Source organism: Delphinus delphis, chromosome 5 (genome assembly GCF_949987515.2).
Source record: "Delphinus delphis chromosome 5, mDelDel1.2, whole genome shotgun sequence".
Classification (NCBI taxonomy): domain Eukaryota; kingdom Metazoa; phylum Chordata; class Mammalia; order Artiodactyla; family Delphinidae; genus Delphinus; species Delphinus delphis.
In genome coordinates, this window is record NC_082687.1 from 3713892 (window position 1) to 3734552 (window position 20661).

Sequence of the window (20661 nt, forward strand, 5' to 3'; positions counted from 1 at the left end):
AAAGTCTATTTGACAATATTTTCCTTCATGTTTTCTTGAGGCTTTGCTATTGAGGACTAAGCAGTTGTGAAATTGGTAAAGAACGGGCTTGGGAGGAAGCAGTGACTTGCTGCTGATTTGCTCTGGAAGCAGATAGCAATGAAAGTGATTAGGTGATATTGATTAGTGTGTTAAATAACTTAATTATTCAGAATTTTAAATTCAACTTGGTGGTCTTTGGCAACTTCTGGAATCCACGTGCCAAAAGGAAAAAAGAGAGTAAAAAGGTTTGGCATAGGTTGCGGAAGACTGCCTTGCAACGCACATGTGGTTTGCTGGGCTGCAGCTTCCAGGCTGTCCTTGTAGAAGAGGTGGGGTAGGCTGTGTGCCTCCTGCTAGTGGTTAGAATGCGGACAGGTGTGGGTTAGGACCTGCCCCTTAGAGTCTGAGATGGAGGCCACGGGCCGGGGTGAGCGAGCCACACAGGGAGAGAGCCTGGGTTCCCGACACCAGGCTGTCACTACACGTGTGAGAGAAATGGGCTCCTCCGTTGTTCAGCCACTGCTGTGTCGGGCTTTCTGCTTTGTTTTCATAGTAGCTGAGCCTGTATCCTGACTAATAAATTTGATAAACTTGCCTCTATAAAATAAAACAACGTAAGACATGGCAAAATCAGGATAAAGTTCAAACAGAAGCAGCGAACTGGGGAAAAGGTGGTCACAGCTCATGGCTTCAAAATGCTAATTTGTATAAAGTGCTTCTAGATAAGAAAAAGTCTCATGATTTATAGAAAATTGGTTAAAAGTTATGAACTGATTTCACAGAGAAAGAAATAGGCCTCATGAGCATAAGAAAAAAGTTGCTTTTACAATAAAGAAGAAAAATAAAAGAACACTAAGAGGGCTTCCCTGGTGGCACAGTGGTTAAGAATCCACCTGCCAATGCAGGGGACCACGGGTTCAAGCCCTGGTCCGGGGAGATCCCACATGCCGCGGAGCAACTAGGCCCGTGAGCCACAACTACTGAGCCTGTGAGCCACAACTACTGAGCCTGCGTGCCACAACTACTGAAGCCCGCACGCCTAGACCCCGTGCTCCGCGACAAGAGGAGCCACCACGATGAGAAGCCTGCGCACCGCAACTAGTGAAAGCCCAGGTGCAGCAAAGAAGACCCAACGCAGCCCAAAAAAAGTACACTAAAATACAGTTTTCATCGAGCAGATTGGCAAAAACCCCGAAGTGTGATAGACAGCTTCAGGGAAGGAACACCCCTCAGCCCTCGCTTCAACTGCACCCCTGGCCACCCTGCCCAGCTGCCTGGCCTGTGGCCTCCGCACGCATCCCCCTTCCCTTGGCCGAGAATCCTCGTCCCTCGGGAGCCATTGTCTACTCGCTTCCTTTGTTCAGATCTGCTCTTCTCAACGAGACTTGTCCACCATATGTTTAAAATTATAACACCCCACCCCTATCTTCCTTGCCCTACGGTAACTTATTCCCAGAGCATGGATTTATAATTTACTGATCTGTTATATTTATTGTCTATTATGGGGACTGTCCCACCAGAATACAAGTTCCACGAGGGTGGGGATCTTTGTTGCTGTTTCCTGAAGTATCCTAAGCACCTAGAACAGACTTCATCCTGAAATTGTTAAACATTTGTTAAATAAATAGACAGACTCTACTTGCAAGGCCGTGGGAAGGTGGTAGGCACAGAAGTTACTAACTAACCACCGCGACGCTATTTATCAGAGTCACAGTGTCTGTGCCCTTTGACTCAGCAGCTGCAGGTCTAGTTTTCTAGTCAAGGTTACTCCTGGAGCTATAAGCTTACTCATCACAGTTTTCATGTTCTTTTAAAATAACTGCATACACGAGAAACCACTGAAATGACCAGCAGTGGGGGCTTGCTTAAGTCAAATAAGGCACATCTAACGAGACGGCCGTCTCCTGATGGAAAGATCTCTGCGTTAGCACAGAGGCAAGAGCTCTGTAGCGCGTGCCATCTTCTCTGTAAAAAGGAGAGGGCGGAGGGGTAAGAATGTATGTCCATCCCTGTGTGTGCATGAGGAAGTTCTGAAAGATGCCAGCGAGTGTGGTGGAGAAATGTAGGGGCTTGGGAGACGGGGCAAAGGGTGGGAAAGCTCAGGTCCGCTGTTTGCCTCTTTGTATTTTTGTTTTGTGAAGCAAGGGAAAGTATTTTCAGCTCAAAAAAATGAAACTAAAACCCAAAACTTGGAATGGTAGGTGCTATAGGTCTAATGAACGTTTAAAACATTTAAGTTTGCTGATAAATATCTTTAGCTTATTTAGGTGTGAAAAATAATTTTTAATTCCAGTAGTTGAAGGATGGTATTTTAGGTGTGTGCTTTGTGACATGTCATTGTTCTTCAGGATTGTACGAGTAACATGGATACTGTGTGCTTTGTATGTTATGATTTTTATTTTTTTTGTTGGAGATAATCATCTGATGTTATTATCTTTTCTTTTCAGTCCTGATGATATTGGGACCTGCTGGTACATCCTCCTCTCTGGTTCCGTGTTCATCAAGGAATCCATGTTTCTGCCACGAAGCAGGTATCGCATAGACATTCTGGAGTAGAGTTTCCGTGGAGCTTGAAACCCTTTTGCAGAATGAGTTCTCTTCCCGAATTCCTCTCTCGTCGGATTTCCTGTTCTGCTGACACAAAGCAAGGCAGCACCTTGGGGTGTTGGTATATAAATCTTAAGAAAGGACTCTTCTATGTTGTAAACACTGATTCAACCTCTTTAACGAAGGGCGAGGACAAAGGACGTGCTGCTGACGTGTTACGTGGACGTACCCGGCTAGTTGAGGACTCGTGTGTTCAGAGGGAATGAAAACTGTCTCTCATACACGTCTAAAGAGAGTCCGAGAGGGTTCCCTGGGCCCACGTGGGACTAGAAACAGAAACCAGGGGCTAGGTCACCCCTGGGGACGTTCTCCCTGGGACTTTGGCTCCTGGGTGCTGACTGTTGGTTTATGGCCTGTGTCCCTAAAGCTTGCACCATTTGACGGCCGTGCCCATGTCTTTTCTTCGGATCTTCAGGCCACAGTCTGGTGGGGCCGGGGCAGCGGTTACCTAGTTCCAAGCAGCTGTGGCCAGAGAGGGTCAGGGCTCCCCTGCCACCAGCGCGCTGCCCCTGTGCGGGTTCCTGAGGGTCCCTGGAACCACTGAGTTTCGGGAGTGATTTTTTTCCCCCTCGTTGTGTGTGTTTCACAATTAAGTATGTTTATTTTGACTAAAGATTTAAAGATTTTAACTGATTAAGTATCTTTATTTAAAATTACTGAGTAAATAAATTGACTAAATTTATCACAGCATCACAATCTATGCCCCTCCGCTCCCCACCTTCTATAACCTAACCCTCTCATAAAAATATTAAGATACATTCTTGATAAATCATTCAGAATGGGTCAGGGACATGTGAAGAATGTGTTTTAGAAATTTTTGTAAGAAGAGTAAGCGAGACGGGGAGAGGTCATTTGTATCGGTCTGCCGAGGTGCAGGATGGGCCCCGGTGGCAGGAAGGAGGCCCGAGGTGGCGTCTCCGATGGGAGAAGCCTCCGGCGTGGTTCCCAGGCCTCCCCACTCTCGTCCTCCTCCCAGATCAGCTCGGCAAGCATTATTCTGCTTGGAGAATGGCCCCCTGAGGGAGGGAAGAGCCATTGCCTGTTTGTTTGTTGCTCTTGCAGTAGCAGTACTTACAGGATGGTAGTAGCCCCGGTCGTAGTCGTAAACAGAAGTCGTAGTTGTAGTGGTACTAAAATGATGAGAGAACAGTAGCTAAGGGTTTGGTAGGTAGTGCTTTCTGTCTGCCAGGCATCATTTGAAAAGCTTTACTTATATATAAATCATTTAATTTCATGACTGTCGTTTGAGGTAGGTATGGTTGTTACCTGCATTTCTTTTTTAAACTTTTAATTTTGAACTAATTTTAGACCTACAGAAAAATTGCCAAAAAATAGTAGAGTTCCCATATACCCCCTCATCCAGCTTCTCCTAAAATTATAACGTCTTGTGTGACCACAATACAGTGAGTAAGACCAGGAAATTCACTTTGGTGCAGTACTGTGAGCTAATCTACAGATCTTTGAATTTCACCGACTTTGTTCCAAGCTCCTCTGTAGGATCCCGCCTTGCATTTATTTTTTATTGCTCCGTAGTCCCCTCCAGTCTCTGGCAGTTCTTCAGTTTTTGCTTATCTTTCAGGACTTTGATATTTTCGAAGAGCCAGGTGTTTTTTATGATGTTCCTCAGTTTGGTTTTGTGTGATGTGCTCACATGATTAGAATGAGGTTTTGCATTTTTGGCAAGATGTTACCTGCGTTTTGTAACAGAGGAAACTCTGGCAGTGTAGGCTGGTGGGTGGTTTTCCATCCTCGAACTCTGCCCGGGAGGCTTGGTGTGACCCTGGGAATGAGTTCGGTCATTCAGGGATTCTGTTTCCCAGAGGAGTTGAATAGAACACTCTTCCTTCAAACACAGGACCTACTATTTGCTCTCTTTCTGGGGGCTCTGACTCTATTTCCAAACTTGGAGGTGGGTAGAGGCAGCTAATATTTAAGCATAGGCATGTTTTTAAAATTACATATAATTTTAATGTAAAAAGCAATGATAATTGCTATATAAATGCTCAAAGGGAAAGGTAAGGAAAAATACCCTCTGAAGTCCGTCATCCAAGGTAATCATCCTTTAATAGTCTAGTCTTTTCCTATCTAGCCTTACATGTATGTGTTCTACATACTTAAGAGCATACTTTATAAACAACTTAATGTCTTGCTAATTTCAATTAAAGAGTATGTATTCGCTTGACTCATTAATGTCAAAAACTCTTTGTAAAGGCTTACTCGTTACGCATTAGGATGTCTGTTTAATGTTCAGTTATTTGAACCTTCCACAGTTTGGTTAATAATTGTAAAGAGTAAGTTTTTGATACTCTTTATTATAAATAATGGTATAAGGAATGTGATTTGAAGTTTATACATCTTAGAGAGAACCGAGGTTAGCGACGTCGTGATACAAGGTCTGTTGTACAAATGAAATCTATAGACCAGGTCCCCAGAACGGCACAGGAGCCTGTGGCCATCTTTCCTGACTACCAGCCGTCATCAGCTTCAAGTGACAGCTTGTCCTAACTCGTGGAACGGGAACCCAGTGTTCAGAAAACTGCTGTTCTACAAGAAAGAGGACTTGCAGTTCAGGCCTGTTTGATGAATACGTTGGCTGTCCACGTCTAATTATTTTCAAAGATGTCATGCGTTACTCTTTCTCTGGCTGTCTGTCAAATGCCGGCGAGTCAGGGCTGTAATGGGGTGAAGAAGGGATGGTGTTTCTGACTGAATGACAAGCCAGCGCTATTTATAGGTTATTTCTTCACGTTGCGCCTGGTGACCTTTGCTGCGTCCGAGTTATTTGTTTCCTTTGGAGATGTTGCCTTAGGGACAGTCCTGAGATTGTTTTCGTAAGAAGGGCCCTCTGCTGGTCCTACCTGAAAGGTTAACATCAGTGATTCTTACGTATTTTCCTCCAGGAAACACTGAGATTTGATTGAAGCGTCATGTGGACGAGGTGTTAGTAGCAGTCTGGTTTTATAAAACAACTAGTTCACAGATGACTCTCTCCATTTACCATGGTAGCCTGGAAATTGGTTATCCTTATGTATAATAAGTAACCTGACCATTCTCTTGAAAGTTTCAACTCATTTTGTCGGGCAATTCACCCCGAACAGTTAGTTTTGGATCAAAGCACTTTGGACAGCATTTTCACATTTTTGACTAATTCTCATGAAATTGCCTTGACATGTGATATCATCCAGTAGGAAGGGTGGTGTACGCTGCAGGTTGGCTTCCAGATTTCATGAGCTTTATTGAATTCCTCAGTTGACATTTAGGCCAGCATTTTATGGTTTTGTTTTTATTTTTAGACAGGTAAAGGTTGTTCTGTATTTTGGTTATTCAAGCATGAATATTATTCCTTGATGAGATTTTTAACATTTGTGGAGCTTATGAATTCCTTTGTGACTGTCAGTGACAACCTACTCACTCTGCCTCGGTCCACGCCATGTCAGTGAGAAGATGATGTTTTATGAGTTTTACTGTAAACCTATTAGAAATTTACCGAGTTGTGAAACATGGATATTTGCACAGGTGGCTGTCATGTCATTTACAGTGTTGCGTATAATGCCGTTGTTACAATTCAGTGTCTTTGCATGAGCAGAAGGCGGGTGAGCAAAGGTGAGGTAGCAGTGCAGCAGAGGCTATTCTCATTCTCATTGAGGAAAAGGCCAGAGTGGACACTTGCCATAGATGAACATAGAAATGGTAGAAACGGTATGTGTTTTTCCAAGCCTGTAAGCAGAGCAGTTAGCAGTTGTGGTCCAGGCTGTGCCCTGCTGTTCACGTCCACAGTCGTGGTATGTAGATGGGTGTCTTAAGACAGTGACGGGCAGAGGGTAGCGAAGTGTCTTGAAGAAGTTTTTCAAAGGCATCATTTGCAGCAGCCTTGGGGCTGGGAACTGATAGAGGAAAATTATCTTAGCTGAAGGTGTAGGTTTAGAAATCGTTTTTAAAAGAACATTTGGTTTTCTGTACACAATGGGCAGGAAAATACTAATACTGTTTATTGCCCTAATGTGCTCTAAATCAGTGTATTTAGGGAACTGTAATAGACATTATTATATTCTTAAATCTTCTCACTTTCAAAAGTGCCCCACTCTACAGTGCTGAAGCCCATTTATAGCAAAGTCACAGAATAGTAACTTGGATTAATGTTATTTTTTGACTGCTGACTTCTTTGAAAGGCTGATAATTCTATGCAATAATTTAGGTAGTAAAGATAGGCCCAGACTGTGTTTCTAAACTTTCACCTTGCTGTTTGGGTTGTTTATTAGAGAAGGAAATAGCTTCCCTAAGTGTGTTGCTTTGTTTGTTTTTTTTTTTTTTTTTGGCTGTACCACACGGCTTGCGGGATCTTAGCTCCCTGACCAGGGGTTGAACCCAGGCCCTCAGCAGTGAAAGCGCAGGGTCTTAACCACCGGACCGCCAGGGAATTCCCTTACCTAGGTTGCATATTAACTCATAGAATTGGAATCTTTTTCTACCAATATAGCAACCATTTTTATACTTATTTGGAAAAAAAAGGGTACACTAGATGTTTTAGGTGTGAAGCATTATTGTTAGACAGACTCTTCTTGAATTTGTTAGTCACAATCTTGAAAAAAAAACACTCCTACTAAAACATTGAATCTGATTTTCTCAGTAGAATCAATTTTATCATAGAGGCCTCCAAGGAAGGCCTTTTAATAGAAATGATCGTGCACACCATATTTAATCATAAGTAGATAATATTTTTATTGCTCTGACAGTCAAAAACTGTCTCTATTTTTCACATTCAGAGCAATCAGTACACAGTCTCTTCCCCTTCATAGCAATGCAGTACCAGGGTAGGGCCTGTGAGGCTGAAGGGGAAGATCTGGGGAGACGAGGCCGTCGTATGTGCAACATGAAAAAATTGCCCAGGGGTCATTAAACAGTACAGCGTGAACTGGTGTAGCAAAGGCCACAGCGAAGGCAAAATCCCCCCAAAGACAGGGGTATTTTAATGCATGTGGATGGTAGTCGAGGGTGGCTGTTGAGGAAGTGAATTTTGGGTTGCGTTGATGGTTCAGACTGTGGGGCAGTGGTTGGAAAGGAAATCTGAACATAGTAAAGAGCATGAGTGACAGCACGGAAGTAGGCGTCAAGAACGCCAGTGCAAAGATGTGTAGGAGCTCGAGTAGGGCCACGAGAGGAGGACTGTTTGTCTGGGATAGACGTGCGCTCCAGGCGTGGAGAGCTGCCAAGCGTCAGCGATGGTGCCGTTCACGAGAGCCCAGTTTACAAAGCTGCATCGCGTGGCTGGAAAGCCCAGGGCCGCTGGTCCCTTAGGTCTCCGATAACACTGGCACACGTCGGAGAAGGGCGTGCAGCACTGATTTGCACCGCAGTAGCTGTGTCCCCCTACGGTTAGTGTTCCTCTGCCGCCGATACCAAATACACCCACAATTTAAAAATTAAAATTTTGTCACGGTACTCGTGATAATCACATTTTAAATTAGAGCTGGCAGCTATGATGAGGATAAGTGGGGAGACAAGACATTTAACTAATCAGTTCTGAGAGGCTGAAATACTCTCCTCATTTTGACTCACATGACAAACAATGAGCTGCTCGAGATGAAGCATCGCAGGCCTCCTTTCTGCTTGCCCGTGGGACATGGCAGGTTAATTGATTGCTCAGAGAACTCGCTAGTTGTTCGCAGGAGTGAAAGAAGGTGAAACGGTGGGAGAATGATTCTGTCTCTCTGGTAGGGACTGAAGGCACAATTAAATATTCCTTATTCCACGTAAAGGGCTGTATAGGATTAGAATATCGTATGCTTGGAAGGGGCACAAATTCGTTTCGTCACGTGATGCCCTATGGGAGATGGACGATGGCGTCTTAAAAACCACTCGCGTGTCGTGGAAGGGCGCCCTCATTGGGCATGTGTCCGAAAGGTGTGAAGAGAAGCGGGGATCAGTTCTGGAAGTTGTCCATTACAGGTGAGGTTTACCTCCAGGTGTTGGCAAAATCCCAACAGTGGCGGCACAGATTAGGCTCAGAGGGAGAGCGTGGTTGTGGAAGACGGGATGGGAAAAGTAGAAAGCCAAAGGGAAAACGGAATCATCTGAAAACTGCCTCATTGAGTTTTAATGAGGAGATAAGATAAAAGATGCCTTCTCACATGGGGAGACACCAGTAACTTATAACAGGATTAAATGAGGTGATAATACGCTTTTCTAGTTTTCTTTATATTTCTTTGCTGTTAGAAGTTTCTCGTATTTCTTGGAAACATCCTCCCTCCCTCCTTCCCTCCCTTACTTCCAAGAGAAACCATAAGACTGTTTAATGGTTATTTGGAGTGACCTAAAGTGAGTGGATTAACAGCAGAGTAAGGCTAATAGGAGCTACTTATCTTGGCCATTATTTTGTATAGTCCGTGATCACATTGTTTTGCAGAAGCAGGTGACTGGACCTGTCATTGACCAGTTAATGAAATAGTTGGTTAGGCATGGAGTCACAGAAATGTACTTTTATTTTAACTTCTAACTTAAAAATGTTCGATTTGATCTGCACATGGAAACATATGTATAGCTGAATGTATAATTGGATTAAAATATACACCTACATGCATAAAGGGGTGTGTGTGTGTGTGTGAGAGAGAGAGAGAGAGAGAGAGAGAATGTGAGAGCGAGCTGGTCCTCTGGGACTTGACTGTTTTCCCTCAAGCTTCTACAGTTATTTCCTCCACATCCAGCCCAGCAGCAGTTAAGCTGACATATCTGTATCAGATCACCAAAGCATTCTACTTCATAGGTTAAGTAATTATTAAGTTAAACAGAGAGTTATCAAGAGTAAATGGGGACTGTATTGTTCTTTTAAATATTAATCTGTTATACCTAATTCCTAGGAGGGATAGTGTCCTAACACGTTCATATCTCAGGAGGATGTTTGCCACGAGGGTGATCAATAGCGAAGAGCAAAATGACTGGAGCTGATGTCCAGAATCAAACCTCACCCTCGGCTACTCGTTGTGTCTCTGAGGGAGCTGGATGCTTAGCTAGTACGAGTGAGCCTTTCCGTCCTGCCCTCTGTCCTGAGTGGCTCCACTGCTGGTGTTTATATGCGTCTCCTTCTGTGTTACTCAGCCACCCTACAAATGTAATCGAGCCTCCACGTGCCTGCCTGGACCGTGGTGCTGACACACGGAGACGCTGCTGTGGGTCCCCAGAGCCGAGGGATAATGGCGTTGTGCGCAGAGAGGCGGGGGCGGTCTGCTCGTCTGCTGCTTCACGGAGCATCAGTAGGGTGAGACTGGAGATGTGACTTTGGGTTTAACAACCTGCAGGTCACAGGTGGCCTGAGTGAGCCCGTCTCAGTCAAGTGGTAGAGCTCGTTGTGCAGATGAGCACTGGAGAAAGAGAAGTTGCATTATTTCCAGAAATTTCACTGTAGAGAGGAGCCGGGGAAGCAGGGTGGTAGGTGTAGGTCCACGGGGACTTGTCTCTTCAGAAGAAGCCAGAGCGTGTCTGTGGGTGGATGGCAGTGACCCAGCAGAGAGGGCTTCGCACAGGAAGGAGGGGCCTTGCTGCAGAAGTGGCTGGAGCCTGCAACGGGGCAGGTGTTGGCTCTGGAGGGAGGGCGAGCGCTGCACCCTTTCATGTGCTCTCGATCAGAGCCACAGATCCGTGGGTGGGTGTGGGAGCCCAGTGGTGGGCGCTGAGGGGTTTTGACAGAGAGGGAGGTGGTGAAGCAAAGGGAGTGTTGAGTGCCCACTTAATCCAGTGGTCACTGAGATGTGGTCGTTTATGTTCCGCCCACCGCCCAGCAGGTGTTTGGGGGCAGGTGTGGAGCAGGTGGGTGTGGGCACTGCTGGCTTTGTGCTTTGCCAGGGACGCGGTAACGGGGCCAGGGGAGCAGGGCTTACGGGTGCGCCCAGGCACTGGGACTGAGGATATGTGTCTGGAATTCCATCTCTGATGGCTTCATAAACAGCTTGTCACCTACTCTAGAAATTTTTTTGAGTCTCAGTTCTGGCCTCTCTTTTCTCTCCTGACAGTTGCTTTTCATTTTCTTTTAGCAAGTAACCCTTCAGAGTTAGGAATGACCGTACCTGTCAAGTCACCTGCCTCGGTCACCACCGCCAGGGCCTTTGTTAAGTTGTCAGAGCACCTCCCCACCTGCCCTCAGGACTGCTTCCGTATGAAGCCATATCATCGTTTAAAAGCTCACGCTTTGCTTGTTGATCCCTTGCCTAAGGAGCTTAAGTGACATTCAGCCGCCAAACAGATAAAACCCAGCCTCTGCAGCGAGGTGTGCAGGGCAGCTCAGGACGTGCCAGGCTGCTCCCTCTGCTGGGACAGCCACTTCACCCCTCCTCACCTGTGAAAACCACATGCTTTCTCAACTGTGAGAGTCTTTAAAGGCCTGGGCTGTATTGTCCATCTTTGCTTCCCCGGTGCCTAGCACAGAGCAGGCGTTCAGTAAATATTCGTTGAATCGTACTGGTTCAGGATTATATTTTTAACGTGCCCTTTAAAAAAATCACTTTAAAAAGGAGCTTAGCAATACTATGCTAAGCTAATTAATGCCTTTAGAAATCACTTGTAATAAGCTATGATTTGTTGGAAGTCAGGTTAGTATAGAGGAGAAGAGTTGGGAGGGAACAGGGCTGCAGTGTGTCGGAAGGACGGGTCCAGGGAGCCCGGGGTGGAGGTACCGCGTCATCCGTGCAGGGCGTGGGAGGGGGAAAGGGCAGACGGCATCTTACTGGGATGGCATCTTACTGGCATCTTACGTTTGTTCGCCGTCTGTATTAATTACAGTGAAATTATTAATACTGGTTGCATAAAACAGTTGTACGAGCATAGCAGGAGCTACTTACTTTTTCTCTCCCGTAAGAGAACCCTGAAGGTCCACGGCCAGGACAGCCCTAGGTCCCCATCCTTCTTCTCGGCTCATAGCTTCCACTCAGGGCACAGGCTGGCTGCCAAGCTCCAGCCATCACGTCTGCAGTGGGAGCTAGAAGCAGGGGAGAGGCAGACGAGCAAAAAAGTTAACTTCCATCTTTGAAACAACATTTCTCTTCACATCACATTTTCCAGGTGTGGTCATATGGCCGCTTCTGGTCGCCCAGGAGCCTGAGGCATGTAGTCTTTTATTCTGAGATGAATTATGCCCCTGAAAATAATAACATAAAAATATCGTTCTAAGGAGAAAGAGGAGAATGGATATTGGAACAGACAGCCAGCAGCCTCTTTAGTCTCCCTCACACTCTCTTAGTTTGTCAGTTACCTTTCTTTACGAGATGTGTCCGTTGCTCAGCCCTGTACCTTTCTCCTTCAGCTGTTACATCATCTGTAACTTCCACTTGTCCTACCTGAGGTTGACTCAAGTCCAAGTATTCCCAGGACACACACACACACACACACACACACGGTAAACATATATATTAAAGATTTTAAGGAAGCGCCGGGAAGGAGCTCCAAATAAGGCAAATACGTCTTGAAATAAATGTGAGCTTGGTTGGACTAGAGTTGATGCTGTCGAAGGGAGAGTTTAGTTGCACTTGATGTAAATAAGTGCTGTGTTAAATTTGCAATAAGGTAGATGTATAAATTAAAGGAATAGGGTAAAATACGTTAAAAGATACAGTGGGATATACCAAAGCATTCCCCCTTTGGGTATCAGCTATACTTTCTGCCCCAGTACACAGCATCTTCATCTTGGACAGCTAACATGATTTTAGCATCATTTAGACCATACTCCGATGTGATACCCGATCCTCAGAGCAGTACTGTTCTCTAGAGAGGGAGCTCGGTGGCTGGGTCCAGTTGGGAATTTGGTTGCTATAACTACAGCTTCGCAGGTGAGCGGTACATGTAAGTCAGGCTTCCATGGTCCTTGGACTACTGGCGTTGGTGGTGTCCTAACAAAGTAAGTAGCCTTCAAAGGAAGATCTCTGATGTGTTTGTGTGTAGAGATGATGTGGTATCACAGGTCAGCTGATGCTTGAAGTCTTCAGTCGGGGAGTTTAGTCATCTATGGTCCTCGTATAACTGAGTGTGTGATTTCATCCTAGAAGTCCGTATTTGCAGTGATGTTTGGATTTCTCTTGCAAAAGTAGATATTATATTTCATAAAGGTTTTCAAGTCTGACATGCATGCGTCAATGAAATACAGTATTGTTTTTCTCTGTAAAATGTTGGAATTGTTTGCTGCTAAGCGTAAAGGAACTCCCAACCCTTGTGTGTGCACACTTATTTTGGGGAAGGGTTGGGTTGGAGGGGTGTGTGAATTACTGTTTCACCTGTATGAATTCAAAGTGTCTTAAAATACATAGCAACTAAATTGGGTTTTGTTTAAAGAAATATGCTTTCAGTATTGGGGACACTGACAGAAAATGACGAGAGTAAGGCTGTCGCTAAGAGAGAGATTCATAGAAGAAGCAAATTATACTTGGTAAAACTGGAATATCTATTAAAATAAAATTTCCAGTTAACCATAGTTCAGGGACCTTCTATTTTATTTTACATTGACTATAAAATTATTATGACTATAAAATTACATATATAGGTACATGTTATATATAATAGACAACACCAGTCATATATTTGAACGTTAAAGAAAATGAATTTATTCTGTACTATGAACCCCACTTTATTTTTTAGATGTACTAAAAAATTTTTTAAGTACTTCAAGAATTAAGAAATAGTTTAAATAAAGTGAAATAATAGCTTAGACATGTATATCACTGCCTTTTTTATAAAAGTTAGAATTTAATTAAATATAATGTGGGTTTAAAAGCTGCCAGCTTAATATTTATTACTGATTAGAATATTGAACTGTAAGTTCAAAATATTAAAAATATTTATTTCCTTAGATATTTTTGCCACACATTTATGGCTTTATAGGTGTTGGATACTTTTGCTGTTAAATATAAAATATAATTTCTGGTATTGAATGTTCATGTGTTATATAGATCTACATAAACATCAAATAACTGGATTTTTTTAGTTCTGCTTTTCAAAGTTTTTTTTTGAGTCAGACATTTAAGGATAATTTTTACATTATCTTTTACTGATGACTCACTCTACGTTTTAATTCTGTAAACTGCTTAGTGTGTCGGTTTCATTAAGATATCTTTGTTATTTCTTAAACATTTTCAGATAATTTTTAAAATTAGGGCCATGGCCAAAATCTGTCCAACACTTTCCTGTATTTTTTTTTTATTATTATATTTTGGTTCATTAGGGTGCAGTTAGAAAACCACCATTAAGTATTCATACTTAATTCAGTTTTACAAATAGGAAAACTATTTTCTTTCATCAGTCTAAATCATATCCAGAATGTATATAAGTATGTATGTATGTGTATCAGAGATTTTCTGCTGCCATGGTAGTTTTTATAGTGTATAATAATAATAATTAATTCTTATTCAGAATTTTGAGACCATTTCAATTTACCACTTTGTCACCTCATCTTGGATTTTAACTAATATATAATTTTGGAAACAGAGAATGCATAGGATCTTCAAGGTTTTATAATCATTATCCTATTTAAGTGAACTTTAAAAAGAATTGAGGTAATATTGACATATATTAAGTAAACTTTTGTATGTTAATTTTGTATATAGTTAATTTATATAGTTATATGTAGTTTATATTATGTATAGTTATATATATATGGTTAATTTTGTGTATGGAAGCATCATTGTGGCTAAAAGCAGAGATTTTTTTTTTGGTTATTTATGTCAGAGTACAGAGTAATTATTGTCCTTCGAGTAAATGGAGAAGAGCTGCCTGATAACCTCTCAAGCCTGAGAAGTATTTTTTAACTTTTCTAAGAATGTGCTTGTGGAACAAAACGTAGAAAAAACCTTGTTTAGAGTCCTTGTATTTGGCAATAAAGATGTTTGGGAGATAACATGAAAGGTTTGACTGAACTGGGCCTGTTACTGGATTCACCTGGCTTAGAATGGGTACGGCACTGAGGTCCAGGCTCTGGAGGTTTTCAGTCACTACGATCTGGGCTGGACTTTATACTCCTGTTTTCAAAGCTTACAAGCAGTTGGTCAGTCAGATCTGAACTGAGCAGCTGGGCTAATGACCATGGAACCAATGTGTAAGCACTGGAGTTTTAAGATGAGTGAATGAGGGGACCCTGGAAGATGCCATATAGCTGGGACTGGAGATAGGAACCCCATCTCTGTGGCCTTGGTTAGCCAAGGTCAAGGGCCTGACCAGTGTTTTCATGGAAGTAGAATTCGATGTGAGAGTAGTTGAGGAGGACTGATGATGGAATTTAGTGACTGAAATTATAGATAAGGGAGAGGATTGACTAAAAGATGCTTTGAACTTGCGTGTCTGGCAGTGTGATGCATTTGACAGCTACAGCCTAATCCAGAGGGTTGAGGTGGGTGGATATTAGAGGTGAAATGAGTATTTTTGATTTTAGGGCAGGTTATGGTTCGTGCTTTGACAGACAGGGGAGCTGCAGGGAATATGAAGACATGATCTGGGCATTGAGTCACCTGAAAAGCTTTGGGGGAAGGGGAGGGCAGGGGAGGGGAGGGTGGAGGGGCAGGTAAATAGGGGGAATACAGAGCCAAAAAAAGAGATGCTTATCATGTCAGAAGGCTATAGGGACAGACTTTGACAACTAAACTTGTGCTTTACTGCCCATTCCAGTCCTATTTTGAAGCAAGTCATGCAATATATTGCCAATTCTTATATAAAGGGGATGCCAGATATTATAAATCCTATTGAATTTTGTAAGTGAGGTAGTATTAATTTTTACAAAACATAGTTTGAAACTGATGGTTTGGGTTGCTTCCAGTTTTGGACTTCTGTTTGTGTGGACGTATGTTTTCATGACTTCTTGAATACATACCTAGGAGTGGAATTGCTGGGTTATGTGGTAAATGGATGTTTAACTTTATAAGAAGCTGTCACACTGTTTTCCATAGTGGCTGTAACATTTTGCCCTTCCCACTAGCAGTTTTTGAGAGTTCTGGTTGCTCCACGTCTTCTCCAACACTTGGTATTGTCCGTCTTTTTAATTTTAGCCACTCTAGCATATATGTGATGGTCATCTCACTGTGGTTTTATTATGTGTTTCTCTGAAGACTAGTGTTGTTGAGAATTTTTTAATGTGTTTATTGGCCATTCACATATCTTCTTTGAAGCGTTAGTTTACCCGTTTCAAACAGTTTTTTTAAAAAATTGGATTTTGCCCATTAAAAAAATATTGAATTGACTGTCTTATTTTTGAGTGTGTTCTTTATGTATTCTGGGTACAATTCCTTCTTTAGATATATTTAGCAAAAATTTTCTTCCAATCTGTGGCTTGCCTTTTTCTTAACTGTGTCTTTTAAAAGCAAAAACTTTCCACCTTAATGAAGTCCATTTATGTCAGTGTTTTCTTTTATAGTTTGTACTTTTGGTATCCTGTTTAAGAAATCTCTTCTTCACTTGATGTCAGAAAGGTTTTCTCATGTTTTTCTTCTAGAAATTTAATAATTTTAGCTCTTCCATTTAGGCCTGAGATCCATTTTGATTTAATTTTTGTGTATGGTGTAGGTAAGGGTTGAGGTTTGGCTTATGTTTCTTGATACAGATATTCGTCTGTTCCAGAACTATTTATTGAAAAGAACATTTTTTATGCATTAAGTTGCCTTGGCACATTTATTAAAAATCAGTAGACCAAATTTGTTTCAGGTCTGTTTCTGGACTCTTTCTTTTCTTCTATTGATCTATCGATACATGTCAGTTCTTATACCAATACCACATTATCTTTATTTGTGTAGCTTTATAGTAAAAATCCTGTAGTATAAATCCCTCACTTTTGTTCTATATCAAAATTATTTAGCTCTTCTATGTCTTTGCTTTTCCATATAAATTCTGAAATCTGCTTGTCAGTGTTAGGGTTTGACTGGAATTGTATTGAATCTGTAGATCAGTTTGGGAAGGTTTACTACCTTAATATTGAGCCTTCCAAACCATGAACATGGTATAGCTCATAATTTATTTAGATCTTCTATTATTTTCCTTTGTAGGATTGCATCCCCTTTTGTAGTTTTTAGTAGTTTTGTAGTTTTGTAGTTTTACAGGTCATACACAGCCTTCATTAACTATATTCCTAAATATTTTTTGATGATACATACTAGGTTTTTAACTACCTCAGTCTATAAGAACAGATCTGAAACAGGTTAAACAATATTGCCAGGGTTACTGTTGGTAGAATTAGAAGGAACGGTTATTTACAAAACAAGGGGAAACAAGATAAGTTTGGTTTGTGAAAAATGTCCACATTCCATGCAGTTGAATTCAATAAATTGACATTTTATTACTTGATATCTTCGTAAGAAATCACACATATGTGTGAATTTATGCTTTTCCTTTCTTGGAAATGTGTTCTTTTAACTTCCAAGAATTTTGTGAATGCAGTATTAATTCAAGTGACCTGAATTATTGTTTAGGTCCTATTTCATAAAGACATGTGTGCTATTTCAACATCTTTTATGACATATACCAGATTTGGGGGAGGCTGGTGGCTGGGTTTGGGTGCCATTCGTATAAGCCTTTAAAGAATACCAGATGTTTCTGTTGCCATTATTTGAATGTTTGATTCTTGAGATCAATTCAGGTTTTTACTGGTTAGGATGAATCTGAACTATTCATTTGAATTCATCTACCATTTTTCTCACTAACAAGTTACATAGGTCTGTTCAGTTATTTCTTCATGTAATTGTTTATTTTACCTCTAATGAATTTTACAGAAGTCAAGTTATTTTCTTTTATTGTATTATTATTTTTTATATAAATGTGTTTATTTTATTTTTGGCTGCGTTGGGTCTTTGTTGCTGTCTGTGCACAGGCTTTCTCTAGCTGCGGTGAGCGGGGGCTGCTCTTCATTGCAGTGCATGGGCTTCTCACTGCGGTGGCTTCTCTTGTTGTGGAGCACGGGCTCAGCAGTTGTGGCATGCAGGCTCAGTAGTTGTGGCCTCTGGGCTCTAGAGCACAGGCTCAGTAGTTGTGGTGCACGGGCTTAGTTGCTCTGCGGCATGTGGGATCTTCCCGGAGTAGGGCTTGAACCCGTGTCCCCTACATTGGCAGGTGGATTCTTAACCACTGCGCCACCAGGGAAGTCCAAAAATCAGGTTATTTTAAAATAAGACCTCAGAGCTGAGCTTCCTCGCCTCTTCAGCTCATCCACAGTGTGCTTTGCACAATGAAACGGGGAAGATTTAACAAAGGCATTTTGGATAAGGCATGTGTCCAGAAGCTGATGGGAAAGCTGTTATGGACCATAACTTTTCTGCAAACTGATCAGCTGCCATCTGTGTACAAAGCACTGTCATCAGCAGAGAGGCCTGTTTGTGCCACTGAGTAGACTGATAGCAGCACATCAGTTTAGCTGAGCTGTTCCCCAGCAGTTGGTCACGAGGACATAGACACCACCAAAGTGTAGTCATCACCACACCACTGGCCTTTGCTGCTTAGATTGTGGCAAGAGACAAAAACTGCTTGCTCCCTTCACCCCGGTACAGCTGAGGTAAGAGCCACCTTTTTTCTCTAGAAGGGAAAAATAAGAGCAAAAGCAGCCTCTTGCAACTTTTCCCATGTTGCTTTGATATAAATTTATGCTCGTCTTCTCCACGGTAATCATTCCAGCCAGGTGCACAGTTCAGCATCCCTCTGGTGGTGGAGAGCCGTGTGTGTAGTAGAGCTCGGGTACATTTTAATAACAAAATTGCGTTGCCGAGCCCACCTAGGCGTTTGACCTTGAAGGCTCAGAGGAGAGCAGACATGGCAGATTTCCCTACGTGCCCTTGGCTTCGGAGAGTGGGTAATGAATAGAAATTGATAAAGAGTGTCTGTCAGGCTGCCGCTGAGGTCATGAGGCTGGTATGCGGAAACAGTGCCCGCACAACACGCGTAACTCAGAACTGCAGCCCGGAGGGTGGGTGGGTCACCGGAGCAGGAAATTGGCCATCAGGCGGAATGCAGGCTCCGAGCACAGGCTGCAGCCGCGTGGACTCAGCCGGAGAAAACACGGGGGCCATGGGGCGGGCTCGAGGCTGCAGACACCCAACTCCTCTACAGCGAGGCAGCACTGTTGCGGCTGCTTCAAAGATATGGAAGCCAGTGCAGGTTAGATTGGTTTTAAGGGATTGAAATGTTAACAGCATAAGTATCAGATGGCTAGTACTTCTGTAGTTACTTAGATCACAGGCTACTGAGGAATGAACAGAGGGGGAGAAAACATAGCTCTGAGGCTTCGCTTGTCATTTTTTTTTCCTGCGCTCTGTTTTTATAAGCGAAGGTTAAAATGTGAAGATTCGCTGTGTAGAGGAGCCAATCTCTGTTCGTCTGTGCAGGGTGATGACTGTTAGAATACTTCTAAATGAGCCTTGAAAGAAACTGTCTGTTCAGTTCTCCCAACTAGTTCTGAAATAGCCTGTTCACACACACAGCTTCTGTGTGTACTTGGTGTGTGTATGTTTTTGTTTTAAATAGCTGTTACTTTTTTTTTTGCTTGTTAAACTAATGAGTGAGGACAACATATTTTTAAAAGATTAAATGCATTTTTATGATGTCTTTAAAGCCACTGTCCTCTTCTGTTAAATGTATTCCTGTGGAGTCCACTGATTTTTGAGAATGGAATCGATTGCATCAGCAGTTACTCGTTAGATTTTTTTTTTTTCTTAATGTGTATTGCTATTCTGCTATCTGAAGACAGGGGCATGTGAGTATTTTTTGTAAGTCCTAAATAAATGAATTGGTTTTGGTTTAGGAGCATCAGGCCAGACATTTTTTAGGTTTTAGTAACTGCTTATCATTTCCTAGAAATGAAGATATGAAAAATGGATATCTCGGAGAATCACGTTTTCAATCATTTTGTAAATTAGGATTGCCTACCAGTGTAGTCACGGTGTGATTGCTGTGTATTCCCTCTCTGGATGTAGCCTGACATGAAAAAGTTTACATTCCAATACTGAGGAGTTGCATTCCACTGGGCAGTTCTGACGTACCACAGGAATGCGGAGGCCCATACAAAGGGCAAGCTTAGGGCCACTGACGGAAGAGGCTTCCGTGCTCAGCGACTGCCTTTCGTGGAAACTCACACTCACAGCAAGTGCTCATGACTCAACTTGGATGGGGAAAATGTGGTCACAGGAACGCAGGACAGGGTGGCCTTCCCTCAGAAGGAGCCTGCAAAACCCTGTCCGGTGAATCACAGCCTGTGGGTATTTGTGAAAACTAGGTAAGATTTTATATTTGCAGGCATTGGTGCTGTCTTCCTGTGAGCCTTGAACTTGAAAGTTTATCAGGCTGTTAATGTTTTTCACTATTTTACATTATGTAGAAGACTAATTACTTTCAGTAAATTTTTTGTCTGCATATTGTGGGTACTATCAAGTCATTCCATTTTGCACCTGTAAAAATATTAAACTTAGTTTATTTCACTTTTAGGAACAATTTGTAATTCTTAATTTTTAATTTGTTCCGTTAAAATAACTTAATGGGAGTGAAAATCTGGATTGTTAAACTGTCTTTGGAGCAACCATTCCTCAGTTAGTTTTACTGGGGGAATATGAGCATTTAGTAATACTCTGTTGTGCTGCAGGTGGTCTTTTCATTAATCAGTTGCTGGGAGTTTAACCTTTTTTTTTTTTTTTTTTAAATAGCGCAGAGAACCAATAGTTTGATGCAAAGTGAGTCTGCGTCACTTTTAGTTGTCACCTTTGGTTGTTTGGTGTAAGATTATCGGGACATTCTGAAATTGCATTGAGGTTAATAGTTGAAAGGCAAGCTATACACCATACCTTTACAAAACAATTTAGAAGGATTTAAAGACTATAGTCATTAAATGTTCACACCTTGTAGAATCAGAAGCCTGTCAGCGTTCTTAAAACACACAAACCGTACTTCTCCATTTCTCCGCATCTCTTTCTAACTTTCTGGCCTTTTGTGAAAGGCTGGCATCAAGTAGAGGAAGGGCTAACAGGTTTTTAAGTATTCAGACCGTCTCACTGATAACTGTTACCTACATCTTTTTTTGAAAGACAGTTATTATATATGTAT

At 42.3% G+C, this 20661-nt stretch overlaps 1 protein-coding gene across 4 annotated transcripts in view; it reads left to right on the top strand.

Moving 5' to 3' along the window:
* The window catches only part of RAPGEF2 (Rap guanine nucleotide exchange factor 2), a 245336-nt gene that overhangs the window by 98571 nt on the left and 126104 nt on the right, over positions 1-20661 (top strand). For all 4 annotated transcript variants that reach the window (XM_060011939.1, XM_060011941.1, XM_060011940.1 and 1 more), the window contains exon 4: positions 2469-2552. In XM_060011939.1, coding sequence (XP_059867922.1) covers positions 2469-2552 — 84 coding nt within the window. The remainder of the gene's footprint in view (positions 1-2468; positions 2553-20661) is intronic.